Genomic DNA, 20229 nt, shown 5'->3' with positions numbered 1-20229 from the left:
GGAGTGGTGAACTGCAGCCAATGGAAGCCGCGATCGGCTGAACCTGCGGACGCAGAGGGGAAACAAACCGATCCAGCCCGCCAGGGGCTTTCCCTGAACAAGCAGCGGACCGGCTTTGAGAACCACTGAACTAGAGCATCTCTCTTAGAAAAAACATCCAAACAGCAAAGTCAATGAAGGTTTTGCCTGTGTAAAGTATACAGGGTGAAAGTGCTGAAATAGTTACTGGACATATGGAAAACCAAGCACAGCAGAAAGTGATGCAAGCAAAGATCACAAATAAAGGCAGAAGACCCTTTTATTTCGCATAGACAAAATGCAAAGTGTGTCTCATTAAATTATTTTTAAAAAAAAGCAAATTGATTCCCTCCCTCCCCACTGACAGCACTCATCCTAATTAACAACAAAACAAAAAGATCGATCAAGGACCCATTTTCTAATTTAAAAAAAAGTGTGCAAACATGACAAAAGACTTTGATTTCCCAGATCAACGTCCCTGTTAAATTCACAAATAGGGTGATTTGTTTTCCTTCTTTTTAATCTTGTGTGATGGAACTTCCAGTTAAAATGTTTTATTTAGTCCCCATGCACTTTGTAGAAAATCAGTAAAAACACAAAAGCTTGTGAAGATCAGAAAACTGGACTTCTTTTACCCAAAAATTCAGATGTCCAGTCAGATGAAGCTCACACTCAGACAGAAAAAAGCAGGAGAGTCTTTGCACTGTCTGTAGTTTGCATTTTTTCAAATATTTTGGCAATCTTTTTTAATTATAAATATTGGAATTCAATAAAAAGGTAGCTTTGATTGGTTTTTTTAATTGTAAGTATTTACAGCTACAGTCCAGCCATGCTCTTTTTGTTATACCAGGGTGTAAGATTTTGCGTAGGGGTTGTTTCCTTTCAAGTGGCCCCGGGAGTCCAGCAGGGATTCTTGGGAGCTGCTCATTTTAGCTGCCTGTCCTAGCTCAGCCCCTTCTCGCTGAGGTAATGTTGCCATGGCACCAGGTTGCCATGACTGTACTTCTCTCGTGGAGGATGTTTCCATAGGTATCGGCTCCAGAACAGTGGGACGCTTCAAGGTTCGGCTTTTTGAGGTTCCAAGCAGGCTTGGCCCAAACCCAGGTCTCTGCTAGTGCCTGAAACTCCTCGATTCAACAAAAAGTCCATTCTAAGATACGGTGGCAAATGCATGAGGTCACCTGTGAAGAAAAATATGAAGAGACACCTCTTAGTTATCTTCATGCAATTCAGTAAAACTGCCTATTTGGCTGATATAGACTCAAGCATTTAGGCAGCCATTTAATCTGATTTCAAACCAAGACTTCCATGACCCCGTCAGAATGTTCATAACACAAAGGCAACGAAGCCGATCAAAATGTATTTTATTTTGTATGAAAAATTGAAGGACTTTTTTCATAATTTATCATTAAAGACCAAAAAATAATATTGTTTTTGGTTGTCAAAAACTGGAAGGCTTTGACTACTGAATGTTGAAAAATATTGGTTTGGGTTTCAGTGACCCCCCCCCCAATTTTGACTAAAGGCTCCATCTAGCACAAAAATTAATTATACAATATTTGGATGAAAACATTAGGTTACAAATTTAAACACCCCAAAGTTAAAATATAAAAAATGAGGGGCCTGATAGTAATCTCAGTATGCCCTCTTTGCACAGCCTGTACATCTTATGACATCCATCACCGGTCCCCATCACAACACCATCTGAGTGGTAGAGAAGTTCTATCATCCCTATTGTACAGATAGGGAACTGAGGCACAGAGCTTAAATCTGTGGTAGCGCAGGGTATTGAATCTGGGTGTCCAGATTTCCCAGGATAGTGATCAAGATACTACAGCATCCATCTTTCTTTCCTTATGGTAGACGTTTAACTACACACACATTCATTTATTAGCGTACACATTAAAAGAGCAACACACGGATACAAAATACAACACACGAACAATTAACACATCCTCCCATCATTTTTTTGCAGGCAAGGGGCTTCATACAGAGCTAGGGAAGCCACTCCCACTATTGAGTTGGAATACCCTCTTTGGAGCTGCTCTGTGGTCACTGTGTACCACATGGGGAAGAGATTTAGCGTATCCTTGTTCTTATGTATTCATCTGCCCAGCTGCTAGCCCTGCTACAAATCAGTTTAATTTAATCTAATATTGTCTTATTCTTTCATAGACTGACTTGCAAAAATTCAAGGAGACCAGAAAAAAGAAGCAAATTTAAAGCATGTCTCCTTCCAAAAAGTTTTGATGTTGAAGATGTATCCATGGGTGATGATGGTGAAAAATACCTTCAGATCTCGGTTCTTGGTATAGCACAATAATGACAATTCATCAGTTTTGGGCATCCACTCCCATCCACAGCCACATAACTGAAGATTTCGACACTGCACCTCACAGGGTTCCAGAGTCTGGGCTCCAGCTGAAGCCCTAATATCTACACCGTAATTAAACAGCTCCCTAGCCCAAGCCCCACAAGCCTGAATCAGCTGGCGCGGGCCAGCCACAGGTGTCTAACTGCGATGTAGACATATCCTAAAAGGGGATGAGAGTTCTCAGAAGCTTATAGTTTTCTATTACAATGCAACAGCAACCGCTTCCAACATCCCATTCCAACTAGAATGGATTTAGATAAATTGGGGAACAGCAGTACCCCTGTAAATGGATATAATTCCCTTCAGGGTTATATGTAAAATGACACCCACATTTATAAAATGAATGCATGCCAAGTGTTTTAAGTAAAAGTCTTTTCTAGAGCAAATAGTACATAAACCTGTACTATTGGAAATGGCAGAAATACAGGCTGGTCTGTGTCAGTATCATAAACAGCAGAAGACTTCTTGATATCATGTTGCAGAGAGACTTTGATGTGGACACAGTGGCAAAATGAGAACACGTGCATGGAATTAAGCAACAGGCTGCAACTTTTATTAAACTTTAACACAAGGGAGGGGCGCTACCCACCAATCATCCTTACTCTCCTATATCAGACATGTAGTTGGTTCCAGGACTCCTTACCATATGGCCCATAACATGAGATGGCTCTCCTCAACCTACCCCCAGGACTCAGCTCTCTCTGAATCCCAGCACCTTCCCTCTGTGAAGGGGATAGAGGGTGCAGCAGGGTGGGGACCGCAGCCCGCAAAGGCCACATGGTCTCACCCTATCGCATGAGCCCAAGGCCCATCACCAAAATCGCAGGTCTTTTACTTCTGGGAACTGTTCATTTTATTCTCTTACCCTCACTGGAAACCAGCCACAAGTTGAGAAGGACAAACAACTCTACCCAAGTACCTCATTTAGGTAGTAAGCATGATCCTACTTAACCCGCAGTGGCTTGAAAGTGCTGCAAGATATGCAAAAATCTCACTGGTCCTCTGCCAAATGGCCCATAGGAGAAAAAAATCCTTCCAGATCCCCTAAACAGGTCATTGGCTACACCTGCAGCATCTGTCAGGCTGGGTTCCCATTTCTAGTTCGGGTGGGTAGGATGGGCTGCTGGAATAGAGCCGAATAAGGCTCCACATGGCCCCTGAACTGGACTAAATTCTGGGAGGTGGGGAATGCTGGTCAATCAGCGCACCCATCTCCTTGAGCTGGCCAATGGGTGCCAAAGACTCCCATATGAGGAGCTACATATTGTGCCTTGGCAAGTTCTTCCCACCCTTGCTACTGGGACTGTCCTGGCCCCGTCAATTGATGCGGTGGGTGGTATTTTTTGACTAATCAAACTGAAAGTTGCCCAATACCTTAAAATAAAGCAGATTCTTTACCTTGTCCTAAAAGTAAAGGCAATGTTATTGTTATCTAAAAGATAAATAGCTTCTAATCTATTCCAGATTTAAAATCACAGACAGAAAAATTGCTGAGAAGTTATATTTGAACAGAATCACAGTTTATTCCTGTGGATCTCCTGCAGGCACTGTTTGGCACCATATGTTTTATTCTAGTTACATTTCCAATACAGATGTACAGTACACTGTATTTAACCCCCACATAGTAGGATGTAGTGCAAGTCTCAAGATTTAGCTGACATACTGCAGCATCATTTATACAAGAACAGGAAAAACAGTGTGTGCCCATAATCATATGGTTACCACTCAGAAGATGAAAGGCAAATTATCAAGGGCCTAATAATTACTACTTTACATATCACTGATACCTTATCCCAAAGCAGTTTACATGTACATGAGTCACTTTAACTACTGCAGGACTGCAGCCACCACAAGGGTGAAGTGCACCATCACACAGCTACACTGCTCAGCTGGTAAGGACACGAAGTGAACAACAGTGTATGCAACTGAAATGGGAGGAAGAATTATGGTAAATGGTACGTAATTACCCATGCAGGCCCTTGGGAGTCACACCTTTATGCTTGCAAACATTTTGAGGCTATTAGCCATCAGGACCTGGGTTTTATGTTGCATCTGAACAATGACACACTCAGCAGCACAGAGCCCTTTAACACCATGTTGGAACATTGGTTCCATATGATTCAGGGAACAAGCGCCACCTACTGTATTGAATCACCAATACCGTTTTGTGCAGCAACGGCCTTTTCCCAAGAGATCCCTCTCATCATAGTAATGATTTTAGCATGCTTAACTCCTACTATCCACAGTGCAAGATGATATAGCTGTACCACATTAAGAGTAGAATGGAACTGGTCATGTCTTAATATGCCAAAACTGGCCATTTATACCCTTTGCTGCTTGCACTATATGTTCCACAATATACTTTATGTAACAGTAACAAGATCAGAGTGAAATTCAGATGTTGGATTATTGGCAGGCCCCAACTCTCATATTAAATATGCATTTCAATCACTTACCACTTTGCTGCTTCCTGAGACTAGTGGATTAAACATGGATTGTAAAAAAGAAAAGTCTTTAAACTTCATATAGTTTAGGATTTTACTTTCAAGGAACCGGATAGAAAACAATATATACACACATTTGAGAGCTTTCTGGAGTATATGAAAGAAAAAGGGTTTCTCTGAATCCACTTCTGCTAGGAGAGTCTTTAATCTTTACAAACAATATGCAGTAATTTTTATAGTAATTTGCATATGAAGGGGTGCACAATTTTAAAATGATTGTATTAATACATCACAAAATAAGAAGTGCAACTAGATACAACCTAGATGGAGCTACTATAAGATGGATGCATAACTGGTTGGAAAATCATTCCCAGAGAGTAGTTATCAGCGGTTCACAGTCATGCTGGAAGGGCATAACAAGTGGGGTCCCACAGGGATCAGTTCTGGGTCCAGTTCTGTTCAATATCTTCATCAATGATTTAGATAATGGCATAGAAAGTACATTTATAAAGTTTGTGGACAATACCAAGCGGGGAGGGGTTGTAAGTGCTTTGGAGGATAGGATTAAACTTCAAAATGATCTGGACAAACTGGAGAAATGGTCTGAAGTAAATGGGATGAAATGCAATAAGGACAAATGCAAAGTACTCCACTTAGGAAGGAACAATCAATTGCACACATACAAAATGGAAAATGACTGCCTAGGAATGAGTACTGCGGGAAGGAGTACTGGGGGTCATAGTGGATCACAAGCTAAATATGAGTCAAGTGTAACGCTTTGCAAAAAAAGCAAACATTCTGGGTTGTATTAGCAGGAGTATTGTAAGCAAGACACGAGAAGTAATTTTTCCGCTCTACTCTGCACTGATTAGGCCTCAATTGGAGAATTGTTCCAGTTCTGGGTGCCACATTTCAGAAAAGATGTGGACAAATTGGAGAAAGTCCAGAAGAGTAACAATAATTATTAAAGGTCTAGAAAACCTGACCTATGAAGGAAGATTGAAAAAATTGGGTTTGTTTAGTCTGGAGAAGAGAAGACTGAGAGGGGACCTGATGACAGTTTTCAAGTACTAAAAGGTTGTTACAAGGAGGAGGGAGAAAAATTGTTCTTCTTAACCTCTGAGGACAGGACAAGAAGCAATGGACTTAAATTGCAGCAAGGGAGGTTTAGGTTGAACATCAGGAAAAACTTGCTAACTGTCAGGTTGGTTAAGCACTGGAATAAATTGCCTAGGGAGGTGGTGGTATCTCCATTATTGGGGATTTTTAAGAGCAGGTTGGACAAACACCTGTCAGGGATGGTCTAGATAATACTTAGGCCTGCCTTGAGTGCAGGGGACTGGACTAGATGGCGTCTCGAGGTCCCTTCCAGTTCTATGATTCTCCAAAATCCATTAACACAGTATGTAAACTTATCTTGAATTTACCCTGAATACTAGCTATTTTGTGTGATGTGCACATTTTCATATTGTAATGAAGCAGCAGTTTTTGTAACAAGAAAGAAGCATCATTCCTTGCAACTTCTAAGATAAACAGATGATTAAAAGTGTTGAAAAAGAAAACTTTCAAAAATCTAACTCCCCTCCTACACCTGTTGCTAGGACTGGAGCCATATCACGGCATGAAAAAAGTCTTTGATTTGTTAGAACTAATATTTCTGACTGAAAAACAGTCTTTGAAATATGACCACAGGGGTCCACTTTAGCTTCCTAGATCAAGGGTGAGGGTATTTAAGAAGATTAAAAAGGATGGGAGAGCCATGGCTACAGAAATAACATGGCAAGATTTCATTTCTCATATTTCCTGATACATTGGTCTATTTGTTTTTCGGTTTGTTCCTACGCTGTCAAAGTTGAATTCAGTTGAATGTTAAATTTTTCAGGCAAAGCATTATGAAGTTTTAAGATGGTTCATTGCCTTTGATGCTCTAACCTCTTTTCAGTGCTGTGTGCACCTTATTAGCAATGAAAGCAAACCTTTCAAATGCGTAAGCACTGCAAATGAATACGTTTAATAATTTATGCATTTAGGCTTAATTAGTACAAAAGCCATTCAGAATCTATAGCTTTCTGAGGGGTTTAAAAATAAGAGATATACTGTCTGTGGAAAAATGGAGTATGTACATCAATAATAATTGATAATAATTATAATAATAATATAAAAATAATAATAATCCATTCAAATATGAACCCAGCAATTTAATTGAGCATTGACTTTGTCCTTCCGAGTGGCAAAACCTCTACAGCAGTTGAAATAGTTCACGCAGTACATGTTATAAAGTGATATCTTCTAAAAATTTAAATAACCAAATACTGTGACTTCCCTACATGCATTTATCATTTACAATATCTTTTTCCCAGAAAAAGGATATTTCCTAAGGCTGTAACTACACTGCAAAAAAGGTGTGTTTTTACACTGAGAAAGTTAACTTGATGGAAAATCCTAGCTGAGATGGGTAATTGGTACCTTCATGCAGCTAAGGGAGGTCAGATACAGGCTGGGGGAACATAGAATCATAGAATATCAGGGTTGGAAGGGACCTCAGGAGATCATCTAGTCCAACCCCCTGCTCAAAGCAGGACCAATCCCCAATTTTTGCCCCAAATGGCCCCTCAGGGATTGAACTCACAACCCTGGGTTTAGCAAGCTAATGCTCAAACCACTGAGCTATCCCTCCCCCCATAGGGCTGACCTTGACTGGCTACAATGAGATAAAACACCACTTATGCTTTTCCTCCACTAGGATTTTACAGTGAGATAGCTATTTTGATCCAAACCACCAATTAACTCAAACCCAAACCAAGCCCACATTTTTACCTGTGAAGACATAGCCTAAGTATCCTTCAAACTTCAGACAGTTCCATTTTTTTAAACTGTTCCACACAAGCCAAGGATCTGAGCCACGCTCATTATGGGAGTCTTGTAGGCTGTAAAAAGATACCCTTACCAGTTCATTATGCAGTATCTGTGTGGTGTGTCTAATGGATCGTGACTTTGCCAAATCACAATCAGTTTTCACCTGAACACCCCAAAGTATTTCTCCTCAATGATGACCATTTTTGTGACAAATTTCAACATTCTATCCCCACCTCTTGAGGTGTGAAAGGGGTCAAACAAAGAGGGCAAGATTTTGAATAATCAAAAAGGGGTTTTCGTTCTCAAATAAGGCTAAACAGTTTTTACTCAAACATAAAAAAAATTCAGCTTGGCTGATCGCAGGCCTAGGAAACATCAGTTCAAAAGAGACATTTCAGAAAGTTACAAGTGGCTGAAAATTGGGTGTCAGGAAGTTCTTAGGTAGCCTAGCTGTACTTCTTACAATTGTTGCTGTCAGTATTTTGAAATGAGATCTTGCACTCACATTGTCCATTTTATGCTGCACTGAACCAATAGCGTTGTCTGTGTTGCATTACAATCATTTCCATAGCAACAGGCTATGGAGTTATAATAATCACAAGGAATAACTGGAGCTATGAGAAAGAAAAAGCCTCTATTCAAACACAAATCTCTTAGGGTTAGATAGTGCTCATGTTTTACTCAACTGAGCAGGGCAGTAAGAAGGATCAGCCTGTGCCTCCTTGCTTGGCCTACACAGATCTTGGGTTTGAGTCTGATGGAGAGCACATCTCTTGCTTTGTGAACACTAGCCCCAGAGAATAAATGGGCAGGGAGAACTCTGCGCCACTTCCTCCCCTTCTTACTCACTGGCAGAGTAACTGGCCAGCCATGAGGGGGAAATAAGCTCTATTCTTTCAAGAGCTAAAGTTACTTATTCTCTTTCACAGGAGAAGGGGAACAGCTGTTCCTAGCAAGTAGAAATTACATCACCCCTTACTAAGAACTGAGTCTCAGGGTACGTCCACACTGCAATTGGGAAGTGTGATACCCTGCACAGACATACATGTGCTAGCTCTGCTATGCAATTGCGGAAACTCTGCTTGAGCTAGCACCTAAAAAAAGCAGTGTGTCCGCAGTTGCATAGGCTAGCTGCCCAAGTACAATCCTACCTGACCCCTAGGGAACATAGTTGGGCAGCTAGCCTGAGACACCATTGTGTCACCGTAGTCACCCTGCTATTTTTAATGTGCGAGCTTGAGCAGAGCTAGTGTGAAACTGTCTACCTGTGCTGGGAATTACACCTCCCAGCTGCTGTGTGGACTTATCCACAGGCTCAATTTAGCCCTTAAAGAAAAGGAAAAAGATTTGAAAAATATTAGCCAAATATTTTTTAAATGTGCACTTTTTTCAAGACTGCTCCAGTGTGCAAGTCCCTCTAAGCGATTTATTTTCATTGGTTTGGAAATAAAACAAAATGTTGTGTTCAAACAGGGAATGAACACAGCCAGGGTGTTTTTAATTAATATACTAATATGGAAAACTGAACAGAGGGCAGAGTGTTCAAACAGAACTCCACTGTGTGCTGAAGACTAGTTGAAAGGTAACTGAAATATTCCCATGCAAATTAGTGACTGCGCAACTGAACAGAGCCCTCAGCTAGCTCTCGAGCAAATGGAGACTTCCAGTAGCAATGGGCTATGGAAACCTACATTCTTTTGGGCACGTCAGAGCACATGGGGTGACCTCTAGACTCTCTAACAAAACAGGCAGGGTGACTGAACAACAGGTGAAACAATCTTTCAACTTTAATAGGAAGCTTTCCAGACCACGTGCTTTGTAGCAGCCTCAGAGCTCGCTCTGGTTGCTGAATCCCTTAGGTTAGCCTAAGCCAGAAGAGGAAGTGTGACTGCATGCTTTATACCATAGCATTTGACCTTCTTTCTCCAGGGGAGGGAAAGAGAACCAGTGGGGAGGAGACAAGGATCTTAGTTGGATGGTCTATGCAGAGAGCCAGGCAGGGTACCTCAATTAGAAAGACCCAGAAACTTTGAGACTAGGTTGTGGTAGTTACTAGGCATGCTCAATAACTGTTCTGAGCCTGTATAGGAAATTTTCATTGAGGGATGCTTACCTGGCAGGTTATACCCTAGTAGCCCTCAGAGTGGAGCCAATCATACATGGGGGTAAAGAAAGTTATAAGTAGAGGCATTAAAAACAGCCTTCTGGACTCAGTGACTGATCAGCACAGGACCAAGAAATGTGATTGCTGTGAGGGCTGGGTCCCAGTCCCTGTACTACTTTGGATACAGACCAGCAACTGTGAGGACCAATCAGCTATTAACCCAAGGGCTGCGATGCCGCTAGCTGTGGTGATCCCCAGACTGTTTGTTTGCTGACAGGGCTCTGAAGTGCTTGAAAGAACTGAAAGAAAAGGAGTACTTGTGGCACCTTAGGGACTAACAAATTTATTTGAGCATAAGCTTTCGTGAGCTACAGCTCACTTCATCGGATGCAAGGACTGAGGTGCTGCCAATCTCCTCCAGCTCTGAACACTACAGATGACACATGATATACTATGGTCACACTATAAAGACTGAGAAATCATCTCAGAGAGGAGATCAGAGGGGAATGTGTCTTGGTGTGTGTGGAAGTACAGCAAGTGTTATGTCGAAACCTTATATCTGAATCTTTGTAACAGAAACAAAGGGGGATTATACTTAGTCCTGTCAGGGTGCAGGGGCCTGGACTAAATGACCTCATGAGCTCCCTTCCAGTCCTATGATTCTATGAGTCTAGGAAAAGACTGTGTAAGGAACACCAATAGATTTACTGTCTCATAGCTTTTGTTTAAAAGTTATTCATAGTATTCCCAATACCATTTACAATGTTTGATACTATTCATGTGTTTTGTGTGCATTAAATATTTGTGTATGGTATAGCTCTCTGAAATTGACTGGGACCTATTAATATCTATTTACTAAGGTTTTACCTACAACAGCCCTGAGGTTTAACTTGGTGTATTGCTTTTCAAAAAGTCCTGAAAAGACAAAATGCTGGCCTGTGCTCCAGCAAAGAGTTAAGCTCAGGTTCAAGAAGGAGGAGAATGCATAGTTATAAAACTACTGACTGAGTTATCCCCTGCATCCCCTATTACAGAAGGACTAGGCCTAGCCTATTTACTCCTTTTTCTATGCCAAGGTAGCTAATATCTCATAGACAAACTAATAGAGAGATAGAACTATTATCAAACCTGAGTTGGAAAGTGTTCGTCAAAGAAGGAGGGGCTCTATTATTAACTAGCCATGTAGCAGGGAGCAAAAAGGAAGTGGAAGTATACTCGTACTCTGATTGGCTAGGAACCTAGTTGTGAAAGCACTCACTAGTTCTCAGCTTGGTTTGAATGCTTTCAACTAGAGTTCAAACGCCAATGAAAACACCTCAAAGGGCTCAACTTTTGGCATATTTAAATGAGTTAAAGGGTTAATTTTGAATGGGATCAATTTTTGATGCATTTTAGTAGTTTGCTAACTTGCAGCTGGGTGCAGGGAGGGATAGCTCAGTGGTCTGAGGATTGGCCTGCTAAACCCAGGGTTGTGAGTTCAATCGTTGAGGGAGCCATTTAGGGATCTGGGGCAAAAATTGGGGATTGGTCCTCCTTTGAGCAGGGGGTTGGACTAGATGACCTCCTGAGGTCCCTTCCAAACCTGATATTCTATGATTCTTTTTTTCATATGGGTAACCACCATGACATTAGAGCCCATGCCATTCCATATTTAGAGTTTCTCACAGAGATGGAGATAGGGGTTTTAATAGTTCACAGATGATACTAAAAAAACAAAAACAAAAATAACCACAACCCAAGATGAAAACACAGACATATGCCCATAACCACATAATGCAAAAGAAGTAAAATCTCCATGCTACACTCCGCTAGTGTGGGACCCATTTGGAGATATCCAGAACTTCCCTATAATATTTATTATATCTAGACTGGGATATTAAAACTTCTTTAGTTCCCCTCATGGTTGCACTTTTATACTTGGGAGAGGAATTATTTTTATGAAATCGCTGTAGAGCTATATATTTGTGCATTCCTATATACTTAACTGCTTCTTGCAAGCTGATGTTTGCATGTTTACAAAAGCTTTTCCCCCTAGTTTTTGAATAATTAGCAGTTAAGTTTCACACAATGAAACAAACCCACCTGCTGTTGACTCTGTTCATCATCGTTCAGCTACTTGTTGTTTACAATCCAAATATCCACCAGGGATTGAGTAATACTATAGTTTTGTGGCCAGAACCTCGGTTTGTGTAAACTGGCATAGCTATATATCAACTGATTTATACTTGCTGAGGACCTGGCCCTCAGTGATCAAAAATGAAAATTCCCTCTAATATGGAACATTTTAAAAGAATGTAATTTACTCAGATACTTAGGCTTAAGCCTTCTAATTCCTAAACCAGGTTCTTATAATGAGTGTCTTAAACAAAACCACTACCCTATAATTGAACTGAGAATATACATCTGTATTAAATCAATGAAACATACTTAAACAGTGCATCTAATTGAATACTAGGAGGCATAGACATTATACCTCTGTGTAGTTTGAAGCCTCTAATAAAAAAAATGAAGTACGTTTCTTCTTCTTACTACTGCAAGCAGAAGTAGGACTGATTTACAGAACTAGACTTTAAAAACTCGTCAGTTGCCTCATACTTAAGTAAGCATTTGTATTTAGACAATCTTAGCACAACATCTTCAGTATCCAAGGTATTTGCTACAGTAGAAAACACATGGGAACATTGCAAAATCTTTGAAGTAATTTTAGTTATATGGATCAAGCAAAACTGGCACATCTTTAAGGGCTGCCACTGTACTGCTAGTGCTGGAACTGAGAATGAATTAACTCCCGATTCCATGATGGAAATACAGTATCCTTCAGATCACACAGCTGGTGTGGGAGTCCAGTTTTTGACAATACCAGCACGGCTGCAGATCTGAGGCTTTTTTAATTCAATATGAATCATAGAATGTCAGGGTTGGAAGGAACCTCAGGAGGTCATCTAGTCCTTTCCCCTGCTCAAAGCAATGCAGCAGCAAGGCTGTAAAAACTTGTAAAAAGGACCTCTCTGGGTGAATCAACATCTTTGGCTCATCAGCCAAGCTGCTTCATGTTTTTAAGGGCATTTAGAAACAGGGATCTCCAGCCCACTAGAGGAGATAGAGAAAACATACTAAAGTCATCACTCAGTTATGCATGGTTAGTAACACCAGTGTTTAACACTAATTTGCTGCTGACTGGAAGCACTGAATGAAAATTCTTTAAACATGCACCATCTCATAGAGTTGCCACTTTCTAGAACATGGTACGCCTCACACTATATTCCTGGGATATTTTAGGATATTCAACTGGCAAATATAACCTGATTCAAAGCCCAATAAGGCCAATGAGAGTTATTCTATTGATTTCAATAGGCTTTGAATCAGGCCCTGCTGTTGAAACCCATGGTTAAATCTGACATAAACCTTGTCTGCACACAAAATACAGGTTGACATAGTTACATTGTGAAAAATCCACACCCCTGAGCAACACAGTTATGCTACCCCAAATCTTAATATAGATGCAGCTAGGTTGATGGAAGAATGCTTTAATTAACCTAGCTACTACTGCTTGGGGAGGTAGCGTTCCTACACTAACAGAAAAACCCATTCCTTCAGTGTAGGCTGCGTCTACACTATTTGATTATGTCAGTGTAGACATGGCCTTAGAAACCCTATGAAAAGAAGCTCAAAGTTAGGCTGTAGTTTCAATCTCTACTAATAACAAGAGTAGGAAGATTTGGAAGCCACAAAAACTCAGAAGCAAAGACTGCTGATGATATAATCCCTGAAGTGATGCTCAGAGTACAGTTACTGTAACTGGGTCTCCTTATGCCACCAGGGGAAATAATTTGAGTGGTGCTGACAAGGTGCATTATGTAATTCTTGCTAATTTATCAACTGGGGCCAGAAATCCAGATTTATTACTTAAATTAAGAACTTTCTAGCTGCTGACACCAAAGGTTGAACAACATAAAATATGTATATATCAGGGATCGGCAACAGGCAGCATGTGAGCCGATTTTTACTGGCACACTGCTGCCAGCCAGGGTCCCGGCCGCAAGCGCGGTCAGCCTGCTGCCTGCCTGGGTGAATGGAACCCCAGGCCAGCAGTGGTCTGAGCGGGGCTGGTGGCTGGGACCCCGGCTCGTAGGAGCAGGCGGACGGAACCCCCGACCGGCAGAGGGCTGAGCCGCTCAGCCCACCGCTGGTCTGGGGTTCTGGCCGCCAGCCCTTTGCCAGCCAGGATCCCGGCCTTTGGCCCCGCTCAGCCTGCTGCTGGCCTGGGATACTGTCAGCCAGCCCAGGACTCTGCTCCTGGCCTGGGCCCAGCACTCTGCAGCCCTTATCAAAAATTACACTACAATTAGCTTAAAAACTTGAAAACTTAAAAACTTTGTATATTACAGGTTTCAGAGTAGCAGCCGTGTTAGTCTGTATTCACAAAAAGAAAAGGAGTACTTGTGGCACCTTAGAGACTAACAAATTTATTTGAGCATAAGCTTTCGTGAGCTACAGCTCACTTCATCGGATGCATCCGATGAAGTGAGCTGTAGCTCACGAAAGCTTACGCGCAAATAAATTTGTTAGTCTCTAAGGTGCCACAAGTAATCCTTTTCTTTTTGTATATACAGTAATTATTAAAAAAGGTATAATGTTAATAATAGGTTTGTGATGAAACAAAGTAGTTGTACTTATGTGCCTGTGCTTAAGTTGTGTTTTCGATGATTTACCTTCTAAAAAAATCTTACGTCTCGCACCCCAGAAAGGACATCTCGCACCCCAGATTAAGAACCACTGCCCTAAACTGATAAGATCTGCATTTTAATTTAATTTTAAATGAAGCTTCTTAAACATTTTAAAAACCTTGTTTACTTTACATATACAATAGTTTAGTTATATAATGTAGACTTATAGAGAGAGACTTTCTAAAAACTTTAAAATGTATTACTGGCATGCAAAACCTTAAATTAGAGTGAATAAATGAAACTCGGCACACCACTTCTGAAAGGTTGCCGACCATTATATATTAAATGTCACTATCTAAAGAAGCCTTCACACTGAGAAAAACAGCAGTTATGATAAGGGTATGCTGTTAAATTTATTACCTGTACATACAATGACGCTTGTTAGCTTGCACATTATGGTCTGACAAGAGCATGATCATGTTCTTGCAGGTAACAACAAACTATCACTTCCAACTGCCAACATTTTAGATCTGTTGTAAATCTAAAATTGTAATAAGGTCCCATGGCATAATGGAAAGAAACAGAACCTCGGGTATGGGCTAATTATAACAGGGACACCTCTTATGACAGCCTCTTATGGCACAGCTGGATCATTTACTGTTTCTATGGAAATTGTTTCTGGTTACTCTGGGACGGCCTTGATGTGGCATATAAAAATCACACAGCATCTCACAAAACCAGCAAGATGAAATATTTCACTCATTATACATTAAAACGGTGCTTCTTAGGTCAATTTAGGTCCAAAATTAAGGTTTTGTAAAACCAAGGTTTTAAAAAATATCAGATTAATAGAATTGTTTTCACAAACTATTATTTTCATTAAAATAAAACCATTATTTTTATTTGGATTTGAATATTCCCTTGTAGTAGTGTTTGCAATCTAAACATTTCAGCAATGGGCTAGAGCATCGACTGAAAACAAACTAAACGTAAACCCTGCTTTAAGTACAAAACTCTGCCTTCACTATGGAGTTGCATCCATTACATCCAGGGTATATAAGACACTGGGTTGTTTAATTTTATTTGCAGCTAAGAGATATACAAAGAAAGTAAACAATCAGAATTAGTAATGAAAAGTAAAGATTTTATAAATATTTCATTTTTAATAATTAAGTTGTTGCTAATAAAGAAGGACATTTGTTCTTTTATATATACACATTATATATAAAAACATGGGATTTTTTAACCTGACAGAAAGTGAAAGAGAAAACAAACTTCACTGTAAACCAAAGCCTAGAATAAGTACTTGTGAAAAACCCATTATAAACTTTCAAATGAAAAAAATAAAAATGAAGCATCATTTGAGAACAAGATGAAAACAGTTCACAGTTCTGCTGTTTGACACTGTTATTGGAATCTGTGAGGAACTGGGCTCTATTTCTGTTTATTCTAACAAAAAGGTGGGATAAAGTTACCTTACATGAACTTTACTGATTCATATATAGTAGCTGCAGAAGCAATCTCCAACTCTTTTTTGCCCCATTGAATTAAATATAACGTTCAGGTCTATCACACTCTGTTTAAACTGAAATTTTCACACTAAAGCTGGCTGGAAAAGAGGATTGGATCAAAACAGCTGCAAGATTTAAGCATTAAAATTACTTCAATATAGTTTCGAGTTTGATACAAAACCAGTAGAGTCACTGATCTAATACTGTTCTTGTTCAATATTAATACAGCAGCCGGTTAAACAAATTGTAAAAATGAACCTCACTCTGTAAACCAATTAAGGAAATGACACAAGCAGTGATTTAAACTCTGTAATGAGTCCCTATCAAATGTGGAATTAAGTGGTTTGCAGAACATTAGCTTGTCAAGGCTCAAAGATAGCTAAACCCCTGATATCTCAAAAAAGAAAAGCTGAGAGAAGATGTTGAACATTTCTTTTCATCACTGATGTGCTACCCCTGTGACAAGATGCAGACTGCATGGATCTGAATTTTGCTGAGGTGCTCCCAGTTTACCAACAGCACAATAAAACATAAATACTTATCCCAAGCATAGAGAAAACATCATAAAATAAGATGTTAGATGCCATTCCTGCAAAGTTGATCCAAGGGAGTAACTTCGGAATCAGGAGATGTGTAAGGGTTCTGCCACATAGTACATATTAAGAGACTTGCTGGTGAAGATTAAAAAAACATAGTAAAAATTTATGCACAAACATTCTACCTGCTCCATTTTCCTGCCTGCTTTGATTAGCTTACTCAACTAGTTTTCTCAGCACTGGTCCCATGTCCATTTAACTCTTTTACGGAGTCAAGTTGATGATTTGAATCAGTCTTGGAACTGCTTCTAGCAAACAAAACCTTGACTGAAAATATTCTCTATTGCATTTTAAGCCACATGATGCAAATATTCAACTGAAAAAGCATCCCCATCCATCTGGTCACCCCATCTCAAAAAGCATATACTAGAACTGGAAAAGTTACAGAGAAGGGCAACAAAAGTGATTAGGGGTATGGAACAGCTTCCTCATGAAGAGAGATTAAAAAGATTGGGACTGTTCAGTTTAGAAAAGAGAAAAGGGAGGATAGGATAGAGGTCTATAAAACCATGAGTGGTGTGGAGAAAGTGAATACGGAAGTGTTATTTACCCCTCACATAACACATGAACCAGTGGTCAGCCAATGAAATTAATAGGCAGCAGGTTTAAAATAAACATAAGGAAGTACTTCTTCATGCAACACACAGTCAACCTGTGGAACTCGTTGCCAGGGGATGTTGTGAAGGCCAAAAGTATAATTGGGTTCAAAAAGGAATTAGATAAATTCATGGAGGATGGGTCCATCAGTGGCTATTGGCCAGGATGGTCAGGGATGCAATCCCATGCTCCAGGATCCCTAAACTTCTGACTGCCTGAAGCTGGAACTGGACAACAGGGGATGGATCACTAGATAATAGTCCTGTTCTGTTCATTCCCTCTGAAGCATCTGGCACCAGTCATTGTTGGAAGACAGGATAGTAGGCTAGACTGACCATTGATCTGACACAGTATGGACATTCTTATGTTCTTATATGATCCATTTCACTTTTTAGTCAGAATCCTGGGACAGCTGCTGAATGTCCTCTTGCAACATTTGTGCAGGTTGAAGAGCATAGAATTAGTATTGCAAATCCAAGAATATTAAACAAGCACTGTAAAGAACTCGGTAATGCTCCCTAGGATATCTCTAGCAGCTACTGAATCTTGATGGTAATTGGAGAGGGAATCCAGGTCCCTTCACAAAATAGAAAGGATGGGCCTGATTCTCCATTGCCTTACACCTCATGCAGGCATTCACATTTCTGCAAATTGGGTGACTGAAACTTTTCTCTCACTTAGCCCAAGTGTAGGTGATTATCAGGTATAAGGCAAGGGAGAATTTGGCCCAATTTTTATGAAAAATGGAGTGACCATATAAGTGCAAATTTTTCATAGAGTTAAAAATAGCAGAAAGAAACCCAATGCTATTCCAACCAGTTTAATCAACTCTATAGACTTGTCACAATAAAGGGTAATCTTAAATCACTCAACCTGCAACTACACGATTTATCAAACAGCATACAGGTTTTCAGTTTAGATGTGAACTTGAACCAAAACTCCAGATTCAAACACCCTGAATCTTTAAGAAAATTCAGTTTTGGTTCTGGAGCCAGACTTTGTGGCTTGGTCTCACCTCTAATTTCAACCAGTGCAGAAATACAAGAGAGAGAAAAAAGGGGACATAAAACATTCATTTTCTCAAGTCAGTGCTATTCTGGAGTCAAGCCTCACAGTCATTAATAAATCTCCAATGGCTGAGCTCATATCAGGCTCAGGTACTGCTGCCAGCCACTTTTCAGCAGAAATTGAATTTCAAAATAGATTTCCCCTCCATGTTGCACTCTAATCTTTGCCAGGTAGAAAACTGAACCCCCAGCTTCAGCATCATTGAATTCATCACATACCCGTTCACATCTCTTTTGCCTGAGTTGCAAGGCTAATGTTTGAAAAGAAAGAATGAACCCTTTGAACTTTATTACTGCATACTTCATTTCCCACCCCCACCCCTATTGTGCTGAGTAGCCTATTTTTAATCCATCCTGTATTGAGTCTGGAAAATAAATTCGGCCCAGGACACTCTCTTAACTTTCACCTCCTGCTTGGGATCATAAAGCAGCACTCCACATGCTGCAATTAATCGTCAACATCTGCTTGAGGGGGCTTTATGAGCAATTATTTCATAGAAGTGATTGCATACTCATGGGCTGTTCCTCACTTAGAAATTTTGCTGCTTTAACTATGCTGCCATACTAATGTGGCAAAACCCCCTGGTGTAGATGCAGTTATATTGGTATAGCTTATTGTGGTTTGGTAAGTGGAAGAAGATATACTGGTATAAGATACCTTTATACTAGTATAACTGCATTCTTCACTGGGTCTTTACTGGCAAGTTATGTTTCCAAAACAATCATAATTGACTAACTATACATTATGCTAGAGTAGACCAGACCTCAATCTCTGGTAGGCATGGCTAGCATTGAATAAATTAGAAACTAAAGACCTTATAAAGTTGTTATTGACAAAGGGCGTGTAAGAGAATTCTTGGACAATGTAAACATATTTAAATCAGAGGGTGTTGGATAATAGGCATACTAAAATCTATGTTGTGAGTAGTTCTCATATGGCCACACAAAGGACAGAGACAGCCAGGATTCCATCCCTCAGATAGCCTCACACTGGGTGCTGTGGGAAGTGCTAGGGCTTTTTGCCTGACATAATCCTCCAGGAACAGTCACCAAGGAGGGTGGGGAGTAGGCAGAGCCATAATTTCTCCCCCTGCCGCCAAGTGACACTAATCTATTATTTTATTAGCCTCATCAACAGAATCATATTACAAGATTTAAAATGACAATAACAGAATGTACTTTTAATAAGCTCCATGACTGGTATGTTTCTTGCAGTTAGAATAATTGTTGTGATACTCAATGTTGGGTTAATACGTATTTCAAAGCAGAAAAATAGCAACATTATGAGAAAACTTCAACTATGTCACGGGGTTTGGCTACTCACTGCTGTGATGCCTCCCTGTGGTTGCACCTGGGGATTAGCTCTCAGCCTGTCTGATGACCCCTCCTTCAGTTCTTGCTCTCCTGCCATCTAGAGTCAACCTGCTCCTTTTCATGGCTTGGCCTCCGGCCAGGTCACTATTGTTTTCCCCTTCCAGGGTATCAAAGGTCTCACTGGACGATCTGTCTCTGGCAGTCTTCTGTTCCACTGGCCAGACTATGCCAATTCCCCAGGAGCTGGTAGGGGAACCCAGGGCTGCCCTCTGCTCTGGATTCCAGCCTAGGGACCCTATGTCTAGCAACCATGGTCTAAGCCAGGGGTTCTCAAACTGGGGGTCGGGACCTCTTAGGGGCTCATGAGGGTATTACATAGGGGGTCACAAGCTGCCACCCTCCACTCCAAACCCTGCTTTGCCTCCAGCATTTATAATGGTGTTAAATTATTAAAAAGGTTTTAATTTATAAGGGGGGGGTCCACACGCAGAGGCTTGCTGTGTGAAAGGGGTCACAGTACAAAAGTTTAAGACCCACTGGTCTAAGCAATCCCAAACCCTGCCACTGTTTCTCTGGGCTCTTTCCTACTTTCCTTTTCTCTGTCTTCTGGTCCATGCCTGAGTGTACCACTGGAACCTCCGCCATTCACTGTAGCTACTTCACCCTCTCTTGCCAAAGTCT

The 20229-nt window shown here is 40.5% G+C and overlaps 1 protein-coding gene across 1 annotated transcript in view; it reads right to left on the bottom strand.

The window, feature by feature from the left end:
- Positions 1-265: 265 nt before the first annotated feature.
- The window catches only part of DSCAM (DS cell adhesion molecule), a 636299-nt gene continuing 616335 nt past the window's right edge, over positions 266-20229 (bottom strand). The window contains 2 exon segments of the mRNA XM_038408200.2: positions 266-1086; positions 1089-1199. Coding sequence (XP_038264128.1) covers positions 860-1086; positions 1089-1199 — 338 coding nt within the window. The 3' untranslated portion in view covers positions 266-859.

This window comes from Dermochelys coriacea, chromosome 1 (genome assembly GCF_009764565.3).
Source record: "Dermochelys coriacea isolate rDerCor1 chromosome 1, rDerCor1.pri.v4, whole genome shotgun sequence".
In the NCBI taxonomy this organism is placed as follows: Eukaryota; Metazoa; Chordata; order Testudines; family Dermochelyidae; genus Dermochelys; species Dermochelys coriacea.
This window is presented reverse-complemented; position numbering and strand designations above follow the sequence as displayed.